This window comes from Sinocyclocheilus grahami, unplaced genomic scaffold (assembly GCF_001515645.1).
Source record: "Sinocyclocheilus grahami isolate Dianchi unplaced genomic scaffold, SAMN03320097.WGS_v1.1 scaffold200.1, whole genome shotgun sequence".
Classification (NCBI taxonomy): Eukaryota; Metazoa; Chordata; class Actinopteri; order Cypriniformes; family Cyprinidae; genus Sinocyclocheilus; species Sinocyclocheilus grahami.
Genome location: NW_015505379.1, coordinates 395,669 through 413,661, shown reverse-complemented (window position 1 = coordinate 413,661; position 17,993 = coordinate 395,669). Strand labels below are relative to the sequence as shown.

At 38.9% G+C, this 17,993-nt stretch overlaps 1 protein-coding gene across 1 annotated transcript in view; it reads left to right on the top strand.

Moving 5' to 3' along the window:
* The window catches only part of LOC107595322 (dynein heavy chain 2, axonemal), a 165,735-nt gene that overhangs the window by 52,767 nt on the left and 94,975 nt on the right, over positions 1-17,993 (top strand). Inside the window, 9 exon segments of the mRNA XM_016285691.1 lie at positions 215-454; positions 651-839; positions 3,974-4,121; positions 4,489-4,590; positions 4,593-4,680; positions 8,882-8,952; positions 10,810-10,990; positions 12,867-13,023; positions 17,635-17,717. Coding sequence (XP_016141177.1) covers positions 215-454; positions 651-839; positions 3,974-4,121; positions 4,489-4,590; positions 4,593-4,680; positions 8,882-8,952; positions 10,810-10,990; positions 12,867-13,023; positions 17,635-17,717 — 1,259 coding nt within the window.

Here is a 17,993-nt window from a genome sequence, read left to right as displayed (position 1 = left end):
AGGGAGGGGGGGTTTGGGTTGGGGGGGGGGGGGGGGGGGGGGGGGGGAAGAATGTTACCACTGATTCTTTTTGTACCCACCCTTGTGTACAAAAGTGGTATAAAGACGTGATCAGATCTTACAGTTTACTAAACTGTGTGTTTTGGGATTAACATTTGCACTCTCTCTTTGTTTTTCTGCTTTCTCTCATTTTGATCTCTCATCTCTCCCACAGATGCAGTTAATGGTGGATGAATATAAGGCAGCTAACCTAGCCGCCTCTAAGCTCTGTGAGAGGATCAGTGAACTGCTTTTGGTGCGTGTGGATGGCAAGATGGTCTATGGAGACCTGGAGTTCCAGGAGGATCAGCAGAGTCATCAGCGTAGCCAGCTTCTCCGACTGCAGAACGCTCACCAGGACATTATCAAAATCATGGCCAGTGTCTACGGGACCTACCACCTAGATGGCCCAGAGGTTGGACTCTCTGTGTGTTGTGTCTTAGAATATTTTCTACTAAAGAAATAAGCTTTTTGAGATTGTGATACAGTGATGTATATGTTGCTTAAGGAGTGATGTTTGTGTTAAATCAGCATAATGCACAACCTCAAGTGGCTTGAGGTTTTCATGGTGAGGACTTCCCATTGACTTACATATTTGTGTATGTTTTCAGGTGCAACAGTATTGGGTGTCATACATGGAGAAGATGGACCGAATGGTTGAGGAGGAGTTTCGTGTGAATATAAAGCGCTCACTGCAGGAGCTCTCTGAAGCCGTCAGTGGAGATGACAAGACATCCCCAAACCCTTTATTCAGAGTACAGGTGGTACTGACACAGCAGACTCATCGATCTCTTGCTCAGGTACACAAAGACAGACACACAGAAACTCTCTGTTTGTCAAATCTAGTAATGCAGTGGCCATTGATAACATTGTTTATGTGACAAGGTGACCCTTACCTCACATTTAGACTCCCAAAACCTTACCCTCTGATTTCAAGGCAAAAAGTACAAATAAAAAAACTGTGCAAATCATTGTGTTGGTCATGGAGAGCTGCTGGCCATGGGTTTTACATACAGAATAAAGACACTATCATACATCAAGCAGAGGGCATTCAGAATACCACAACCTCTATAAATCACAGCTGTGGCAGCACTGCTGCGTCATTCAGCACTCTACTCTACTGCTCAGCTCTACAGAGGTATATTTGGACTGAGGCCTATGGGTAATGTTCCATGATGCTTAGTCAGCGAAACACAGTGAGAAAGAAAAAGCAGAAATGTTAGTTTGACTTAATTGAGTGTATTATAGGGACAGTGGTTGCATTGGTCTGTGGAGACAGACTGCCTCAGGCAAAGCGCTCTAAGTGCCAGAGGGAAGGGAAATGCATTAATGCTAGCTTAGGACACACCATTAAAGGCCCTTTCACACTGAATGCAAAATGAATAAGCAAAAAAAATTTGATGAATGGTCTGTTCACACCAAGCGAAACGAATATCCATCAGGCTGATTGACAAACAAATTCATGCTGGTACAATATTTACTGCGACACCTTTTCCAGCTCTCACAGAGGAGACAATTATAAATGGTCACCGAAACAACAAGATACTGGACAAGCTAGTAAGATCAAGATTCTGTCATATTTCAGCAATAAAAGTAAAAATTGGTTCTAAGACTCATAACTCCATATTTGAGAACTTTTCTACATTAGCAGAGTCAGAGTGGTAACATCTACATACCTCTGTGATGAAACTCCACATGAGAACAGACAAAACATTGTTAGGCTATCTACATGAAAAGTGATCCAGTCCTCATTAACATATAATTAAATTATTTGCATTTTTGTGTGTATTTCTGATTCTTTTTTAATTCACTTACATGTTTTGTTTTGTTTTTTTCCTTAAAGCTGTGTTTTAATGTGTTCACTACAATAAAACAATCAAATACACTAAAAGTTTGAGGGATGTTTATTTAGTCAAAAATACCGTAAAATAGTAAATATTTACAATTTAAAATTAACTGTAATATATATTTTTAAATGTAATTATTTCCTGTGATGGCTTAGCTGAATTTTTAGCAGCCATTACTCCAGTCTTCTTTGTCACATGATCCTTCAGAAATGATCTTCTTATGCTTATATGCTGATTTGTTGCTCAAGAAAAAAAAAATTCAGAGATCTTTGAATATGTATATTCTTTGAAAGTTCAAAAAACTGTATTTCTTTTCAACATATAAAATCATTTGTAACATTATAAATGTCTTTACTGTCACTTTTGGCACAATTTAATGCATAATTACTGAATAAAAGGATTAACAAAACATACTGACCCCAAACTTTTGAACGGTAGTGTAAATAAATCACAAAATTAATAATTCAATTAAATTAATTTCAAGTTTATTTGTATAGCACTTTTCACGATACAAATCGTTGCAAAGCAACTTTACAGCAAATTATGTTTCTACAATATTTAGTGGTAGCTTGTCAGTGGTTGACTGTCAGTTAATGTACATATGGCAGAAATGTACGGAAAAATCAATTAAAGACGTAATCAATTAAAGACGTAATCAAACAGATGAACACTATTAACAGCAATTATTATATGATGCAATCAAACTTATAGCAAAGTTTGGTAGTTCTGTATGTTGTTTCAGGGTTGGCATCATCTGAGGTCCTCTGAGGGGTTGGCATCATCTCTTCTCAGGTGTTCTGGATCCAGACTGAAACTTGTGTAAATCTTAATTACCACGGGATGTCAATTTTCATGAGACAAGTTGCTATCTAATATAACACCCAGATATTTGACTATAGAGGAAGTAACAGTACATCCGTCTAGTTGCAAATTGTAGTCCAAGAGATTCTGTGTACTGTCTTTTGGTCCAATAAGTAATATCTCTGTCTTATCCGAATTTAATAAGAGAAAATTATTGGTCATTTAATTTTACATTTTTAACACACTCTGTTAGCTTAGATAATTTAGAAGTTTCATCTGGTCTTGTTGAGATATATAGTTGAGTATCGTCAGCATAACAGTGGAAACTAATCCCGTATTTTCTAATAATATTACCAAGGGGCAACATGTATAATGAAAATAGCAGAGGACCTAGGACAGATCCTTGTGGCACTCCATATTTTACTGGTGATAATTGAGATGACTCCCCATTTAAATGAACAAAGTGGTAGAGATCGGACAAGTAGGATCTAAACCATCTTAAAGCCTGCCCTTGAATACCTGTATAGTTTTGTAATCCATCTATAAGTAATGATCTATAGTGTCGAACGCAGCACTAAGATCAAGTAAAACTAGCAAGGAGATGCAGACTTGGTCTGACGCAAGAAGCAAGTAATTTGTCATTTTAACAAGTGCCGTTTCTGTGCTATGGTGGGGCCTGAAACCTGGCTGAAATTCTTCATAGAGATAATTTTTTTGCAGGAAGGAGCACAATTGCCCAGACACCATTTTTTCTAACATTTTACACATAAAAGGAAGATTTTAAATGGGTCTGTAATTTGCCAGTTCACAAGGATCTAGTTGCGGTTTCTCTAACCTTTTTCGATTTGACGGTTTGATTTTGATTTGATAGCTTCTAATGTATTAGAGAAGATTAGTGCCCATGTTGCTAGTCATTTTGTCTAGTTCATGTGTATTTATGGGTACACAGAGCAGTTGAGATAAATCAGGCAGGTTATTTGTGAATCTGTCTTTGGTGGCTGGAACGATAGTTCTGCACGGACGATAACGCGGAGCCATAGTTAATATCAGTAATACGCAGCATGCACGATACAAGGATATGGTCAGTAACATCATCACTTTGAGGTACGATATCTATATCAGTAAGATCAATTCCATGCAATATAATTAAATCTAGTGTATGATTAAAACGATGAGTGGGCCCGGTGACGTTTTGCTTGACTCCAAAAGAGTTTATGATGTTATATGTTATTATGTTTATATATGTTATCTTTTTCCACTCTGTGTGTTTGTGTTTGTTTGTCCAGGTGGATTTCTCTCCTTCTCTCCAGAAACTGGCCCACATAGTGAACAGCTTTAGCTCTCAGCTCATCAAGACCATCTCAGGGTTCAAACGTTTGCCAGACCTGCTGACCCGCCAGCACTCACAGCAAAAACCCATCCACAGCATCATCGGTATACACCCTCTCTCCATCTCATTCACCACATATCCCCTACATTTGCCATTTATGCAATCCTTATATTCCTGTTTACTCACCTTCATGTCATCCCAAACCCATATAACTCTTTTGTGGGACACAAAAGGAGAAATTATGAAGAATTGTATGGATCCACTCTCTTTATACAAAATCCTCCTTTTGTGTTCCACTGAAAAAAGGAAGTGAATGACACCTGGGTGACTGAATGATGACAGAATGTTTATTTTTGGGTAAAATATCCATTCACATCATCATTTGTATATTTCTTAAAGTCATCAGCGGCTGTTTGGCATCAACAATGCTTTCTGTGTTGTTCTCACTTCCTTCCTCTTTTTCTGTTTCAGAACAAGATGAAGAGATCTGTAAGATCCAGGGAGCCCTAGCTGCAGGTATGGTGACTAATGCATCTTACCTGCAGACCTACCTGAAGACCTGGGACAAACACAGAGGATCTGGGAAATTGAAAAAGACGGCTTCATACAGCGCTACCAGCGGCTCAGCCCTACAGTAACCTCCTTTGACGCTGACGTAGCCAGGTCTGTAGCTTTAACTGTGGCAGTTGTCGATTTAAAAGTATGCACATTTCCTACCTTATTTGTAATTAAAATTCATCTCCAATCCTTCTTCTATCATTTCAGGTTTATCCATTGTTACTCGAATGCAAGAAAAATATAGCTGGTTTTCCAAGTAAAAACCGCCAAATAAGGTTACACGTAGTTATGTTATTATACGTAATCAGAGGGTGGGGAGATGGGGGGGGGTGGGGGGGGGGGGGGATATTTGTTAAAATATTGCAAAGTAACGTTGCAACCTTACAAACAATAATAAAATCAGAGAAGGACTTCAACTAAGCGACACGAGCATACGCAAAATATGATGTTTGTTATTATTAAAATTTTATACAGCCCACGTTTTTATTAAAAAAAATAATAAAAAATGTAAGTTGTTCAGTGGACTTTTAAATTTGCTTTGCTTGAGAAAATAAAAATATACAGTTAGGGTTTTTTTTCTTTTGATTTAGTCGAGGTGGTTTTGTGTCAAACACAATGTAATTTTCGGCAATCGAGATCTGGTTGCTGCGCATTTTTCCTCTTGGGCGAGCGCTTCACAAACAGCTTACCTTGCCGCAGACCAGCAAATCACTGAGAACACGCTATAATCCTGACGAGTCATAGCAACAGAGCCGAGGCGAGAAAGCTGCGGAGAATCCGCTCGCCCGGAAGCAGCCATAACTGACGTAGATTTATAGAAAATTACTGCCGTTTGGCAAAAAAATCGTTTTGCGTACTTATTCCTAACTCTTTAAGCTTTAAGTTACATTTCAAATGACAAGGGATCAACTTATAATTGTTTATATGAATTATCCCGTGAACTTATTCTCTCAAATGGCCTGGGTATGCGGAGCATTCGCAGCTTATATGGACAGAATGCCACTGCTGTATATACTAGTAACATTTTTGAACTTATGAATTATTTGCAGTGCTACTGATAAAATAAGTTTCTTTAGTGAACAAATGCTCTAAAGGATTCATCATGTTTCTCTCACCATCATACATGCATCTCTTTTCATTTAAAATGCATGAGTAGTGATGGTACACTAGAGGGGTGTGTTTGAAGTCACGTGAGAACGATGTGATGGCCTTTCAGACTATTGATGTGTCTGTAGCACAGAGGTGCCATTCCTGAGGGCAGGGTCAACAACTCTTCACTATAGATTTGATCTGCACTCGTCAAATCGTTATCATGTCAACGATGGATGCTTGAGTGTGTGTGGATCGGAAAGTGGGTGTGTGCAGTGAGACACAGACTTTGTGTGTGTGATTGTGCATTAATGACCTTGTGCATGCTGGAAGGACACTTGTGAATTGCCTGCTGCCCCTGTTAATGTCAAAAAAAAAAATTTCACATCAAATAATGCATGCACAGACACATTTTATTTGAAATTACTATGGTTAATGTAACTTCTTGCTTTATTTCCTCACACTCACTCTGAGAAACATATGATGCACTTCCTTTATTTTCTTGAAAAACAAATTTAATTTACAGTATGTTATAGTACTGAGATGACAAATTAAATTGCTATTAATAGGGCAGCCGTTATGCGTGAGCAAATAAAAAATAAAAATAAAAAATCAAATTACATTATCTTACAGATCAATTTAAACAAAAGTCATTTAGTGGCCATTAGTAATAATTTAAATCATTGTCTTTTAAAATGTACCAACAATAGCGTTAATGAGAATATGAAGTACAGATACAATTACAACATCCTCAGGAAGAAAGAATTAAGAGACAAGCATCCAAGTGTCCATCTTTGAACTCCATTTACAGATTTATCAAGAGAAAATACATCTTTATTTGCAAAATCGTTGCTTTCACAAGACAGCAAAAAGTGTGGCAATGTTGAGAACTTGCATAATAAACACGAAGTGGTTTTCATTATATTATCCCTGTAGTCATGTTAGAAATGTGTTTCAAAACTTTAGTAATAAAAATAATATAATTGATTAATATATAATAGATGAAAATATAATGATGTATTTATTTTATAGATTTATTATGCTCAACATAAGAAGAGTGGGCTGATCCTCTCCTCTGAGGAGTTTAAGAAGAAGACACATTCTGCCCTACAGAGCTTCAGTAGCAATGGTGAACACACACATACTGTACACATCAACGTGAGAGATTTGAATGTTATAGAATGGGAAAACACACACACGGTTAGTAGGATGACTGCCAGTGCTGTCTCAGACCCTACTGTGAGCTTCACATCCCAGCATGCCTCTTTTTCTGTAGGTCAGTTCGCTACATGGACGGCACCGCAGGCCTTTGCTTTCTGGGACCGTGGGTGTTCTGCGTAGTGGGGAGTGCTGGGTAGAGCCATCAATGCCCCACGGCACATCACAACCAATTAGCCTTGAGATAATGTTTCAGAACGCCATGGAGCCTCACCTACAGCAGAAGTGACCATCACGCTGACATCCTGCCCTTGACTCCAGTCTCAGCCTTTCTGCCTCCCTGGTTCTTTCTTTCTCTCTCTCTCATTGTCACGTAATGCTGCTCCACCTCCTGCTGGTGTCTCTGCACTGTTTATTCTGTGCTCTATTAAAAACGGGATTGAAAAATATTTTTTTTTCTGTCTCGCACTGCCACCTCTCTTCACAAACAAAGTCACGTTGTGCCGAACTGTATCAAAGCGGACAGAGTTTTCGTCCTACTTTTCCTTCCCTCCTCTTTCATTCTTCCCTTTTTCTTGCACTTCTTTGCTCTCTCGCTCCCCATCTCATTTCCATTGTGTTTGCGTTACCTTGTGATTGTTGATAGCTCTGTGAAGTCTGTTGTTTTTCAGTTTGATCTCCTGCCATTCCTTCTCTGCGTCTTTTTCTCCTATGCTCTTCTCCTCCCAGTATGTATCCAAAAGCCTTTCCGTCTTGATTCAGACAGAGTTGGAGTTTTGGCACAGCCGATTAACGTGAAAGCTTTGTGCTAAATCAACACGTGGCGAACACGCTCAACACTCACCATCATTATTTCCCACAACCCCAAAATTTCTGAACTTGTTGAGAACGGCGGGATTGTTTGGATTGTTCCTGCAAACAATGGTGGGCTCCTTCAGGTTAATGAGGCCAGGAACCAGCTTTGTGCGGGGAAAAATTTGTATTCAAGGGAGAGAGACCGTTTCAATAATATCACACTCATTCAGTCCAAACACACTACTGGCTCCTGCCAAGGTGCCCCTTCAAAATCTCATCTCCTGCTCTCCATGGACCCAGTGTGACTTTCCCTCTCAGATCCGGCACTGAGGAAAAATACAACATTGCATTTCTCAGCGCAGAGCCAATTAAACATGTATGATTGGTTGAAGTCTCCAAGGCAGATTTATCAAAAATGTTGCACATTTTAACATTTGCTAATTAGATTTTCTTTACGTTTTATTCAGGCACAACGGAGAGAGAGAATGGGCGTCATCAAACCTCTCAACACCCATGCTCCTAAATTTGTTCTGCTCCAGCGACGCACTTCAGCATGTGCTAAATGCTTCAGTAAATCAGACTTTACGCAAATATTGACTGGAGATCCCCGATGGATCTTCACACGCTGTTTAATGGCTCGCCTTAATGCAGAATTGTGTAAATGTGTGTTTTTTGTAATTGCTGGAGATGGAAGTGTGCAATTTAGCCAGTACGTTTGATGGGATCCATTATAAACGCTGACAAACGTAAGCATTCGCACCTGTAAACATATCACAGAGGCCTTTGGGGCAGATAACGACCCCTGCTGATGTCTGTGTTAGTGCGTTCCTGTGTGTTACTGTACACATTGTGTGTCGCCGTCCTGAGATGAACGAGGCGCTTTTCAAAAGATCAAATATCTCATAAATCAAAGCTGTCACAAGTGCTCGTGGATCGTGGGAGTCCAGGCTTATGAGTGGAGCTGGGTCCGAGCCAGAACTCACACTCTGCTCAGGAAAGAGACCTACCTACTGACCTGCTGAGCTCCCAACTGTGAAACCACATTAATAGCACATTGTGAGAAACATGCTCACTTTGCTAACTTTCTGGCCAGTAGAATCCATTGAGCTTTTTTTAGAGCGACAATTTGCTTTCTGGGGAAATGACAGCTGAATGTGCAGTTTTTTAATCATTAACCATATGCATCTGTATGCTTGTGTGTGTGTTCTTCATATGTCTTTGTCTTCATGTATATGGTCTTATTTGTGTGTTTATGTCTGTGCAGGTCCATTTGGCAGCAGTGTAACCACAGATTCTGCACTGCAGCAGGTGTCAGAGCTGCGTGCCCAGTAGGAGGCTCTTAAAGAAGAGGAGCAGAACATACGCTATGGTCTCAACATCTTTAATATTGAACAACCAGCCTCTAAAGACATCCTCACTCTAGAGAAGGTGCCTGTTCGCTGCTGTTACAGTAATAATAATAATAATAAAAAAACGTTTTTCCATACAATAAATCACAGACACACAACGCATAGCAGCTCAACAGTATAAACAGGCTGAGGGCGATTCACTGGTCCTGTGTGACAGCAAAATTGAACAGTATTGATACTGTTGGTAAGGTCACTTCTGGTTCAGCTCTTGTTTTTCAGTTTGATCTCCTGCCATTCCTTCTCTGCGTCTTTTTCTCCTATGCTCTTCTCCTCCCAGTATGTATGTATCCAAAAGCCTTTCCGTCTTGATTCAGACAGAGTTGGAGTTTTGGCACAGCCGATTAACGTGAAAGCTTTGTGCTAAATCAACACGTGGCGAACACGCTCAACACTCACCATCATAAAAAACGTTTTTCCATACAATAAATCACAGACACACAACGCATAGCAGCTCAACAGTATAAACAGGCTGAGGGCGATTCACTGGTCCTGTGTGACAGCAAAATTGAACAGTATTGATACTGTTGGTAAGGTCACTTCTGGTTCAGCTCTCTACAGACCGAGGCCATGGACAACACTGCCCAGACCATGTTCAAGAGACTCCACACACTCAGAGAGAGTTCAAGGCAAGTCAGCACAACATAACCTACACCACTGTTGTAAACTCAACCAAGCTGACTATGGGAGTTTCTAATAAATAATGTTAGTCTTCAGAATAGAACAACATTTATTTTTTAAGTTATATAATTCTATATAATTTTTAAAAATGTGTTAAAATATATCACTAAAATAATACATAAATATTTAATATAAAAATAAAATATCAATACATTAAAAATTGTTTCAAAGTTCAGTTCAAAAGTTTTGGGTCAGTAAGATTGGAAGTTTCCACAAAAAAATCCAGCAGCACAACTGTTTTCAAACATTTTTATTTGGCTCCAAATCAACATATTAGAAGGATTTCTGAAGGATCAGTTGACAATGAACACTGGAGTAATGGCTGACAAAATACAGCTTTGTGATCACAGGAATAAATTACATTTGAAAATATATTCAAATAGAAAATGTTATTTTAAATTGTAATAATTTTTCACAATATTACTGTTTTTACTGTATTTGTGATCAAATAAATACTTTATGCCTTGGTGAGCATAACAGAATTATTTCAAAAACGTAAAAAAGGTTACTAACCTAAAACATTTAAATGGTGTTGTACATTGTATTTTTTTTATGTTTTTTTACTCTTTTTGATTTGCTAATGTACCTGGAAGTGATGCACTTCATCATCATATTTTATGTTTTCAGCACTGCTGCAGACTCTTGTTTCTTTCCAGGTGTTGTAATATGGGTACCTTAATATATATATATATATAAATACAAATAAATATTTATTAATATGCACATTTAATTTTTTTATTTAATTAAGCATCACAATTAACAGGTTGAGTACTAAGACCTTTTAGAGACCCTTCACATAAAAAAATCTAGCAGCCATCAGGACCCACTTAACTGCTATCAGCAGTGTCAGTGATGTCTCAGTCTCTCACTCATCTTCCACTGTACTCACACACATACTGATGCTACTTCATTAGGGTCCAGCAGAGACTCTCATTTCTTCGTTTCTCTTTGTAACTGTGATAAAAGCCCTTTTGTGTAGCTAATTACCCTTTAAAGCTAATTTAGCTTCTCTTCTCACCAGCTTCTCATTATCCTGACATTTAGCTTTAAGCAGATTAGAAACACCTGCTTGATTCAGACCCTTTGGGTGCTTTTCCACTGACAGGAGATCAGTCCATCACAACACAGCACTCAGCATTTTACACTGCAGCCTGCAGTAGGATCCTGACTGTGTTCTTTCAAGACAAGCACTGGGAGGTTGTGGACTTCTCTAAGAACAGGATCAAGCATTTTAAGAATATCATCCCACTGATCAGAGACCTCAGGAATCTATTCATGAGAGAGAGGTGAGTGTCCTCAGCATAATGAAGTGTCATTTTCACACTAATCCTCCTTATCGAGAGTGGTTACTGACAAAATGACACTCGTCTTTCATGTTGTCTCTTCAGTGGACAATCGCTCTTCGCAACTTCTCGCTGTTCGGGATATTACCCTCTGTAGCATGTGACCTGTGGTCTGCTGTAAAGTCCGGCTGAGAATCATCAGAGGCAGAGGTTTGGTGCCAATTGCAGTTCTAGGATCAGCTGTAATCCCACACTTTGACAGCTAGCCCTCAGTTACAGCTTGTCACCTCTCCTTTCTGTCACGCAGAGCGTTTGTGCACTCTGGCGCCATCCCTGCCGAGAGAAACGTGACATTTTCCCACTCTACGTTTTTCTTCTGCCCTGTCATTCGCTCCCTAAGCCATCTGATTGGATCTGGCATTCCCAAAACAACAGCCCATCGGCCCCAATCAGGCGTGCTACACCATCCCTGGTGGAGACGACAGAGACAGGCCTCACGTTCCCCTGATGACAGCCGGCTAATCACACTGATGTAACCCTCTGAAAGATCCCTGTTAGCATCTCCCGCTGGCCGGCGCAGCACATCGGGTAAGCAGATGAAAATAAACAGAGCTCCAGCCTCAGAAGTCCATGACCGACAGAACGGGAGACAAGAGGAGTAAAAGAAACACAGGCACTCGTAGGAGAGATCTCATCCCAGAATGCTTGGGCCCGATCTCAAAGGGGCCAGTCATTGGCAGGATGTTTTTTTTTAAATAGCGGTGTTGTGTTTTGTTGTGGATCAGATGTACTGACAGTCTCTTTGGATTTCTTTGAGAGAAGACAAGCTGTGCGTCATGGCTGTGGGATCTCTCATGGGAGAATTCAATCCTTGCGCTGTCGTCAGCCATCACACCTATTTATTATGACAAAATCTGACTGTCAACATGACCAGTCTTTTGTGACTAAACAGTGCAGTGGACTGTCTTTCTTCAGCTCTTGAAATACTCAGAATAGCACACATTCTCTATAATTTTAGTTTAGGAACTTCAAATCGTACTTTAATTTCTTTCTCCTAACGGCCGACACAATAACTCTATTGAGCTGTATAAGCATGGTACATAGACATATTGACCTATATAAACATTGGATAAGATCATCTTTTTTTAATTACACTGAACTTTTTCTTATATATAATACTGAAAATTATTTAGAAAAAATTAAATATTGTAATATATGAATATGTATTCCCATTTTTTTTTTTCCCACACTATATTTTAAGGTCCAATTCTCGCTATTAACAAACCATTAACTACGACTTTTGCCTCAATAAACTCTGCTTATTAATAGTTAGTAAGGTAGATGTTACGTTTAGATATTGGGTAGGATTAGGGATGTAGAATATGGTCCTGCAGGATATGTGCTTTATAAGTACTGATAAACAGCCAATATGTTAATAATAGGCAGGCTAATAAGCAGTTAGTTAATAGTGAGAATTGGTCCCTATGCTAAAGTGTTACCAACATTTTTTTATGTATTTTTTCTAAATACTTCTCAGTATTGAAATTGTATTTATTTTTTATTTTACTTCAATGCAATGTATTCTGGAATTGCCTTTTTTATGAAGGATGCATGTGATGCAACTTTAGCATTTGGACAAATTTTAGGAGACAGCATAATTAAGTTGCCTTCCTTTTGGAAAAGCCTTCATCTCGGTAACTGCGTCTATGTTGTCTTAAAATGCTGGCCTGTAGGCAGCTCATTAGGTTTTGTAATAGATCAAATGGCTTTGATAAAAAGGTTTTTCCACCCTTTGAGCTCAGATTCATGTGTCAGTGTTAAACCATCTTGGCCAGTCAGATTTTATCTTCAAAAGATGGTTTGGATCTGTTTGTTTTAGACACTGGGATCAAATAAGACAAGAGGTGCAGCAGACATTTGACCCAACCAGTGCAGACTTCACTCTGGAGAAGATTGTGGCTTTGGGTCTGGACCACCATGCTGAGCGTATCAGTGACATATCAGGAGCGACCAGCAAAGAACTCTCCATAGAACAGGTATGAAATCCCTCTTCAGAACTCTTTCTTTCTCACGTGGATTAATTTATTTCCTTTTGTCACTTCAGACTTAAAATGATTCTTCAGTGAAACATTTTACAGAGAACAGTTTATAAGACCATAGTTCTTTTCTGAATCTAAAGTGCAAATAAAGCTCTTTTTCTCATCAGTTTTTCCTCTGTTTGAGGTTTTTGTGTTTGCCACTGTATATAGTTTATTAGAAATGAACAATGTCAACTTATTAGTTGTTAGATTCTTCAGATCAGTGCATTGGATTTGGGGGTTTTAAAAGCAAAAGATAAATCAAATTGTCCCTGATCCTTCGAGAGAGTATTTGGAAACTTACTGAAACTTTCACTTAAAACATTGTGGAAACCTGAAAACCAAATTAGGACATTATAAATGGACCTCATAGGAAAACATTAAATTATTAAAAAGCATATAATATGAGTCAAATCTGAGACTGTAAAACTGGAACTGTGAATTATTACTTGAACCTTTATTTTTAAGAGTGTCTTCCTTATTCACTTTTGTTTCTATTTCTTTTGTCTCTATGAAGGACTGTAGGTTCACCAGGGTTCGATTCTCTGTGCTCCTCTGACAGTGCATAAGATCCTCAGAGGTTCAGTATGTTAAAGAGAAAAGGAAAGTCACTGTCAGGAGGATTATGGTCAGAGGTCAGGTTTGGAAGGTCAAGGATAATATCCTCAGGGTGACATCTGGTAGTCAGACCAAACCCAGCAGAGAATCCCAGCAGAGAGCTCCAGTCTAAATGTCTGGCAGCAATGCAGATGTGGTTTTCATTAGCCAAACAGTTTGAATGTAAAAGCAGTGGTGTTCATGAGTACAAAGCTATCAGACTGCTATAGGGTTATACTTAGTCAGATTTTTTTTTAATTTTAAAATTAGGCCTGTTTCGCACATTGCATTTGTAGCACTACAGGCACATGCTCTTTTTGGTTCCCATTTGGTACACACATTACAGCATTTGAGCACATGAGCAGCAATAAAAGTAGTGCTTCAGTGCTAAGCTTAGTTTTGCTGCATGTCATTACTGCAAATGGAAGCCTGTTTCTGTAATTGTGTGAAGAAGTTTAAAAAAATAACTATAACCACATTGTGAAATAAGTCACAATTATGACAAGTATATTTACAATATTTAATATTTACAAAGTTTGGGCTTTTAAATTTTTATTATTACATTTTTGTAATTTTTAAAATAACATTGAGTGAATTAAAGTCACAATCACAAGAAATCAAGTAGCAGTTACCTTTTTACACTACCATTCTAATGTTTGAGGGATTGTTTTTAAGAAGTTAATGTTTTTATTTAGCAAGAATGCAATAAATGAAAACAGTGTTACAAAGTTTTAAATAAATAAATGCTTTTCTTCTGACATTTCTATTAATCAAAGAATCCTGAAAAAAATTCATCATGTTTTCCACAAAAGTATTACGCATGCACATGAATAAATTACATTTTGAAATACATTCAAATATAAAAGTTATTTTGACTTGTAATAATATTGCACAATATTTAACACGTTTTTAATATTTCACAAAATGACCTTGATGACCATAAGAGACTTCTTTCAAAAACATTTTTAAAAAGCTTACTGATTTCTGAGCTGTAGTGTATTTATTCGTTTTATACTCTGATGCAGAGTATAATGCAAAATGTTGAACATGTACTATAAACCTTTTTATTAAAACTGTATTTGCTTTTATGAAGCAACATAATACCGAGAGAAGAATAAGTCCCCTATTGCTTGAAAAACACCTCCGTGTCAAGTTGATGCAATTCATAAAGAGCACTTTTTATTCAGTAAAGATTGACTGAATCCAGACACTTTAAGCAGTTTAAAGCTGTGTATTGGGTCCTGTGTAAACCATTTGGATAAAAATGTCATTCCACCTCCTCATGTAAATTAGATTTCATGGCTATCAAGTTTGTAATAATTCTCAATGGCCCACTTCCGATATCCATTATATTATTTGTATTATAATTTATGGCTGTTTTGGAAGAAATATGCAATGTAGTAAACTAGCAGTCACTTTATTTTCTACATAGAGCAGTTACGAAGCAGAAATGCCTGTAGTGTAAAAGCTACGTGCTGCAGACACAGGATGTGTGAAACAGGCCTATGAGTCAACTGGTTTATAGTCCTATTTTAGACTTGAAAAGGAAAATTTCCTGGACTGTGTTCAGTAATAGTGCAGTACAGTATGAGTGCAGTGCTGCTGGAGGCGTCTGTCCCCAGGCTGCAGTCGCAGGTCATGTGTGGCGGCCACAGGGGAAATGAGCCTTGCGCTTAATTTCCTTCAGCGCCGCCTTTACTGCCCCTGCAGAGGAGAGCTGCCCTGTCCAGCTGTCAGACTGTGGGAGGCTGTACGCCTCCCCTCTCTCCCACCTTCTTCCTCTCTTTCTTCTCACTTTCAGCCCAGGGAGATTCCCAGATGTTCTTCTGTGCGCTCGCAGAGGTTACAACAACACTGTAGTGTAAAAGCTACGTGCTGCAGACACAGGATGTGTGAAACAGGCCTATGAGTCAACTGGTTTATAGTCCTATTTTAGACTTGAAAAGGAAAATTTCCTGGACTGTGTTCAGTAATAGTGCAGTACAGTATGAGTGCAGTGCTGCTGGAGGCGTCTGTCCCCAGGCTGCAGTCGCAGGTCATGTGTGGCGGCCACAGGGGAAATGAGCCTTGCGCTTAATTTCCTTCAGCGCCGCCTTTACTGCCCCTGCAGAGGAGAGCTGCCCTGTCCAGCTGTTAGACTGTGGGAGGCTGTACGCCTCCCCTCTCTCCCACCTTCTTCCTCTCTTTCTTCTCACTTTCAGCCCAGGGAGATTCCCAGACGTTCTTCTGTGCGCTCGCAGAGGTTACAACAACACAGCTTTGGTTCAAGAGGGGAAATGGGAGAGCAAACCCTCATAACCCCTAAAGCACAAAGCGCTTCACCGAGAGCGAGAGAGAGAGAAAAAGAGAAAGACAGATAGAGTGTAAATGAGAAGCATTGTTGGCATGGTGCATGGCGTTAAATGTCCCTGGACATCACACCCTACAAAGACAAAGGACACCACAAACTGAGGTGAGAAGCCAGAGGTTCCAGAATGTCAAACGTCAAAAGGTTACAGACACTCAGGTGCTCAATAAGCAGAATCTTAAAAAGATGATAATGATGATTCAGTGTCCTGAGGTGGCAGAGATTCTCTGTAAGAATCTGATGGTCTATTCACACCATAGTTGATGCAGCTAAACAAAAAAGTATTTTATTTGAATTTTTTTATTTTTTCACAATAGAATTCATTTGCAGCATAATTCCCTTCAGAAAAAGAAAACACAAGAACAAAGTTAGCAAAAAAAAATCCCATTTGCCCATGTCTGAAACACTTTGTCTTCCCTAGCACTTTGCGACAGCCTACAGCCTCCACCCGCAGATTTTCCATCTTAATTGGGTAGTTGTCCTAATTGCCTTTGCCTAATTGATATATTGGATTGTTTTTTACTGAGACTTAATTGTACCATAACTTTCATGCATGTCCATTCGAGGGGTAATTGCTGAATTGGAAAAAGAGAAAGACAGATAGAGTGTAAATGAGAAGCATTGTTGGCATGGTGCATGGCGTTTTTGGAAAGACCCCATCTCTGACATTTATTGTAGGGGGGACTTTGCAGGGGCCACGATTAATTGTATTTACCTGTCACTAGTCGCCTAAGGTCCTTACAATATTGGTGGCTCCCTTTTCAGCTCTAAACGTGCGGTCGCATGCAATTTTTGGCCAAATTTTGCAGACAAAAATGGTTAATTGTCTATTGTCAGTGGTATAGCAATGTATGATTCATGGCTCATACAGAAGTCACTCAAAATCATTCTCACATGACAGTTCTGATTGTATGGAATCCTTGAAAAAATGGATTTTGTCCACTGAAAGTGGCAGAATGTAAATGTGACTTTAATACAACAAAATCCCATCTAGATAGGCAGCTCTCATTTTGAGAAAAAAGCTCAGCTTTTGAGAAACAACCAAATGTTTGAGCATTTATATGTACCTATGACCCCGACTAGGTAGGTTTCTGACTAGATATTGAAACATTTTGCAAGACCTTTATGGTGCACGAAAGTGTTTTCTACGTAGACAGCTCACTATTTTTTAATATGCAGCTATAGCTTTAATCTTTAAATGCTCTTATGATGGCCAAAAATGCTGTCTAGTTTGTCAGCACACTATATTTGAAACATAGCAAATGTTCGGACATGCCTATAATGCCGATAAATATTGTCTAGGTGAGCAGCTCAGTGGAATTTAAAAGACAGCCAGTGTTTAAATGTTTGAATCATGTCCAAAAATACTGTCTAGGTAGGCTGCTGTCATTGGCACATGTCTGGTGTTTTTAGAAAGACTCCATCAATGATGTTTATTGTGGGGGGGAACTTTGCAGGGGCCCCAATCAATGTTCTTTCCTTGTCATTAGCCGTCTAACGTCCCCATGAGATCGATGGCTGCCCCTCCAACTCTAATACAATGTGCCATTCAGTGCTGAGGTGGAATGTGTCTGGAAAGATCAGTGCTAACATTAAAAAGCCTAATGCTGACCTTTGATTTTCAGACACTGGAAGGCATCATGAAGACATGGGAGGAAATGTCCCTGGACATCACACCCTACAAAGACAAAGGACACCACAAACTGAGGTGAGAAGCCAGAGGTTCCAGAATGTCAAACGTCAAAAGGTTACAGACACTCAGGTGCTCAATAAGCAGAATCTTAAAAAGATGATAATGATGATTCAGTGTCCTGAGGTGGCAGAGATTCTCTGTAAGAATCTGATGGTCTATTCACACCATAGTTGATGCAGCTAAACAAAAAAGTATTTTATTTGAATTTTTTTATTTTTTCACAATAGAATTCATTTGCAGCATAATTCCCTTCAGAAAAAGAAAACACAAGAACAAAGTTAGCAAAAAAAA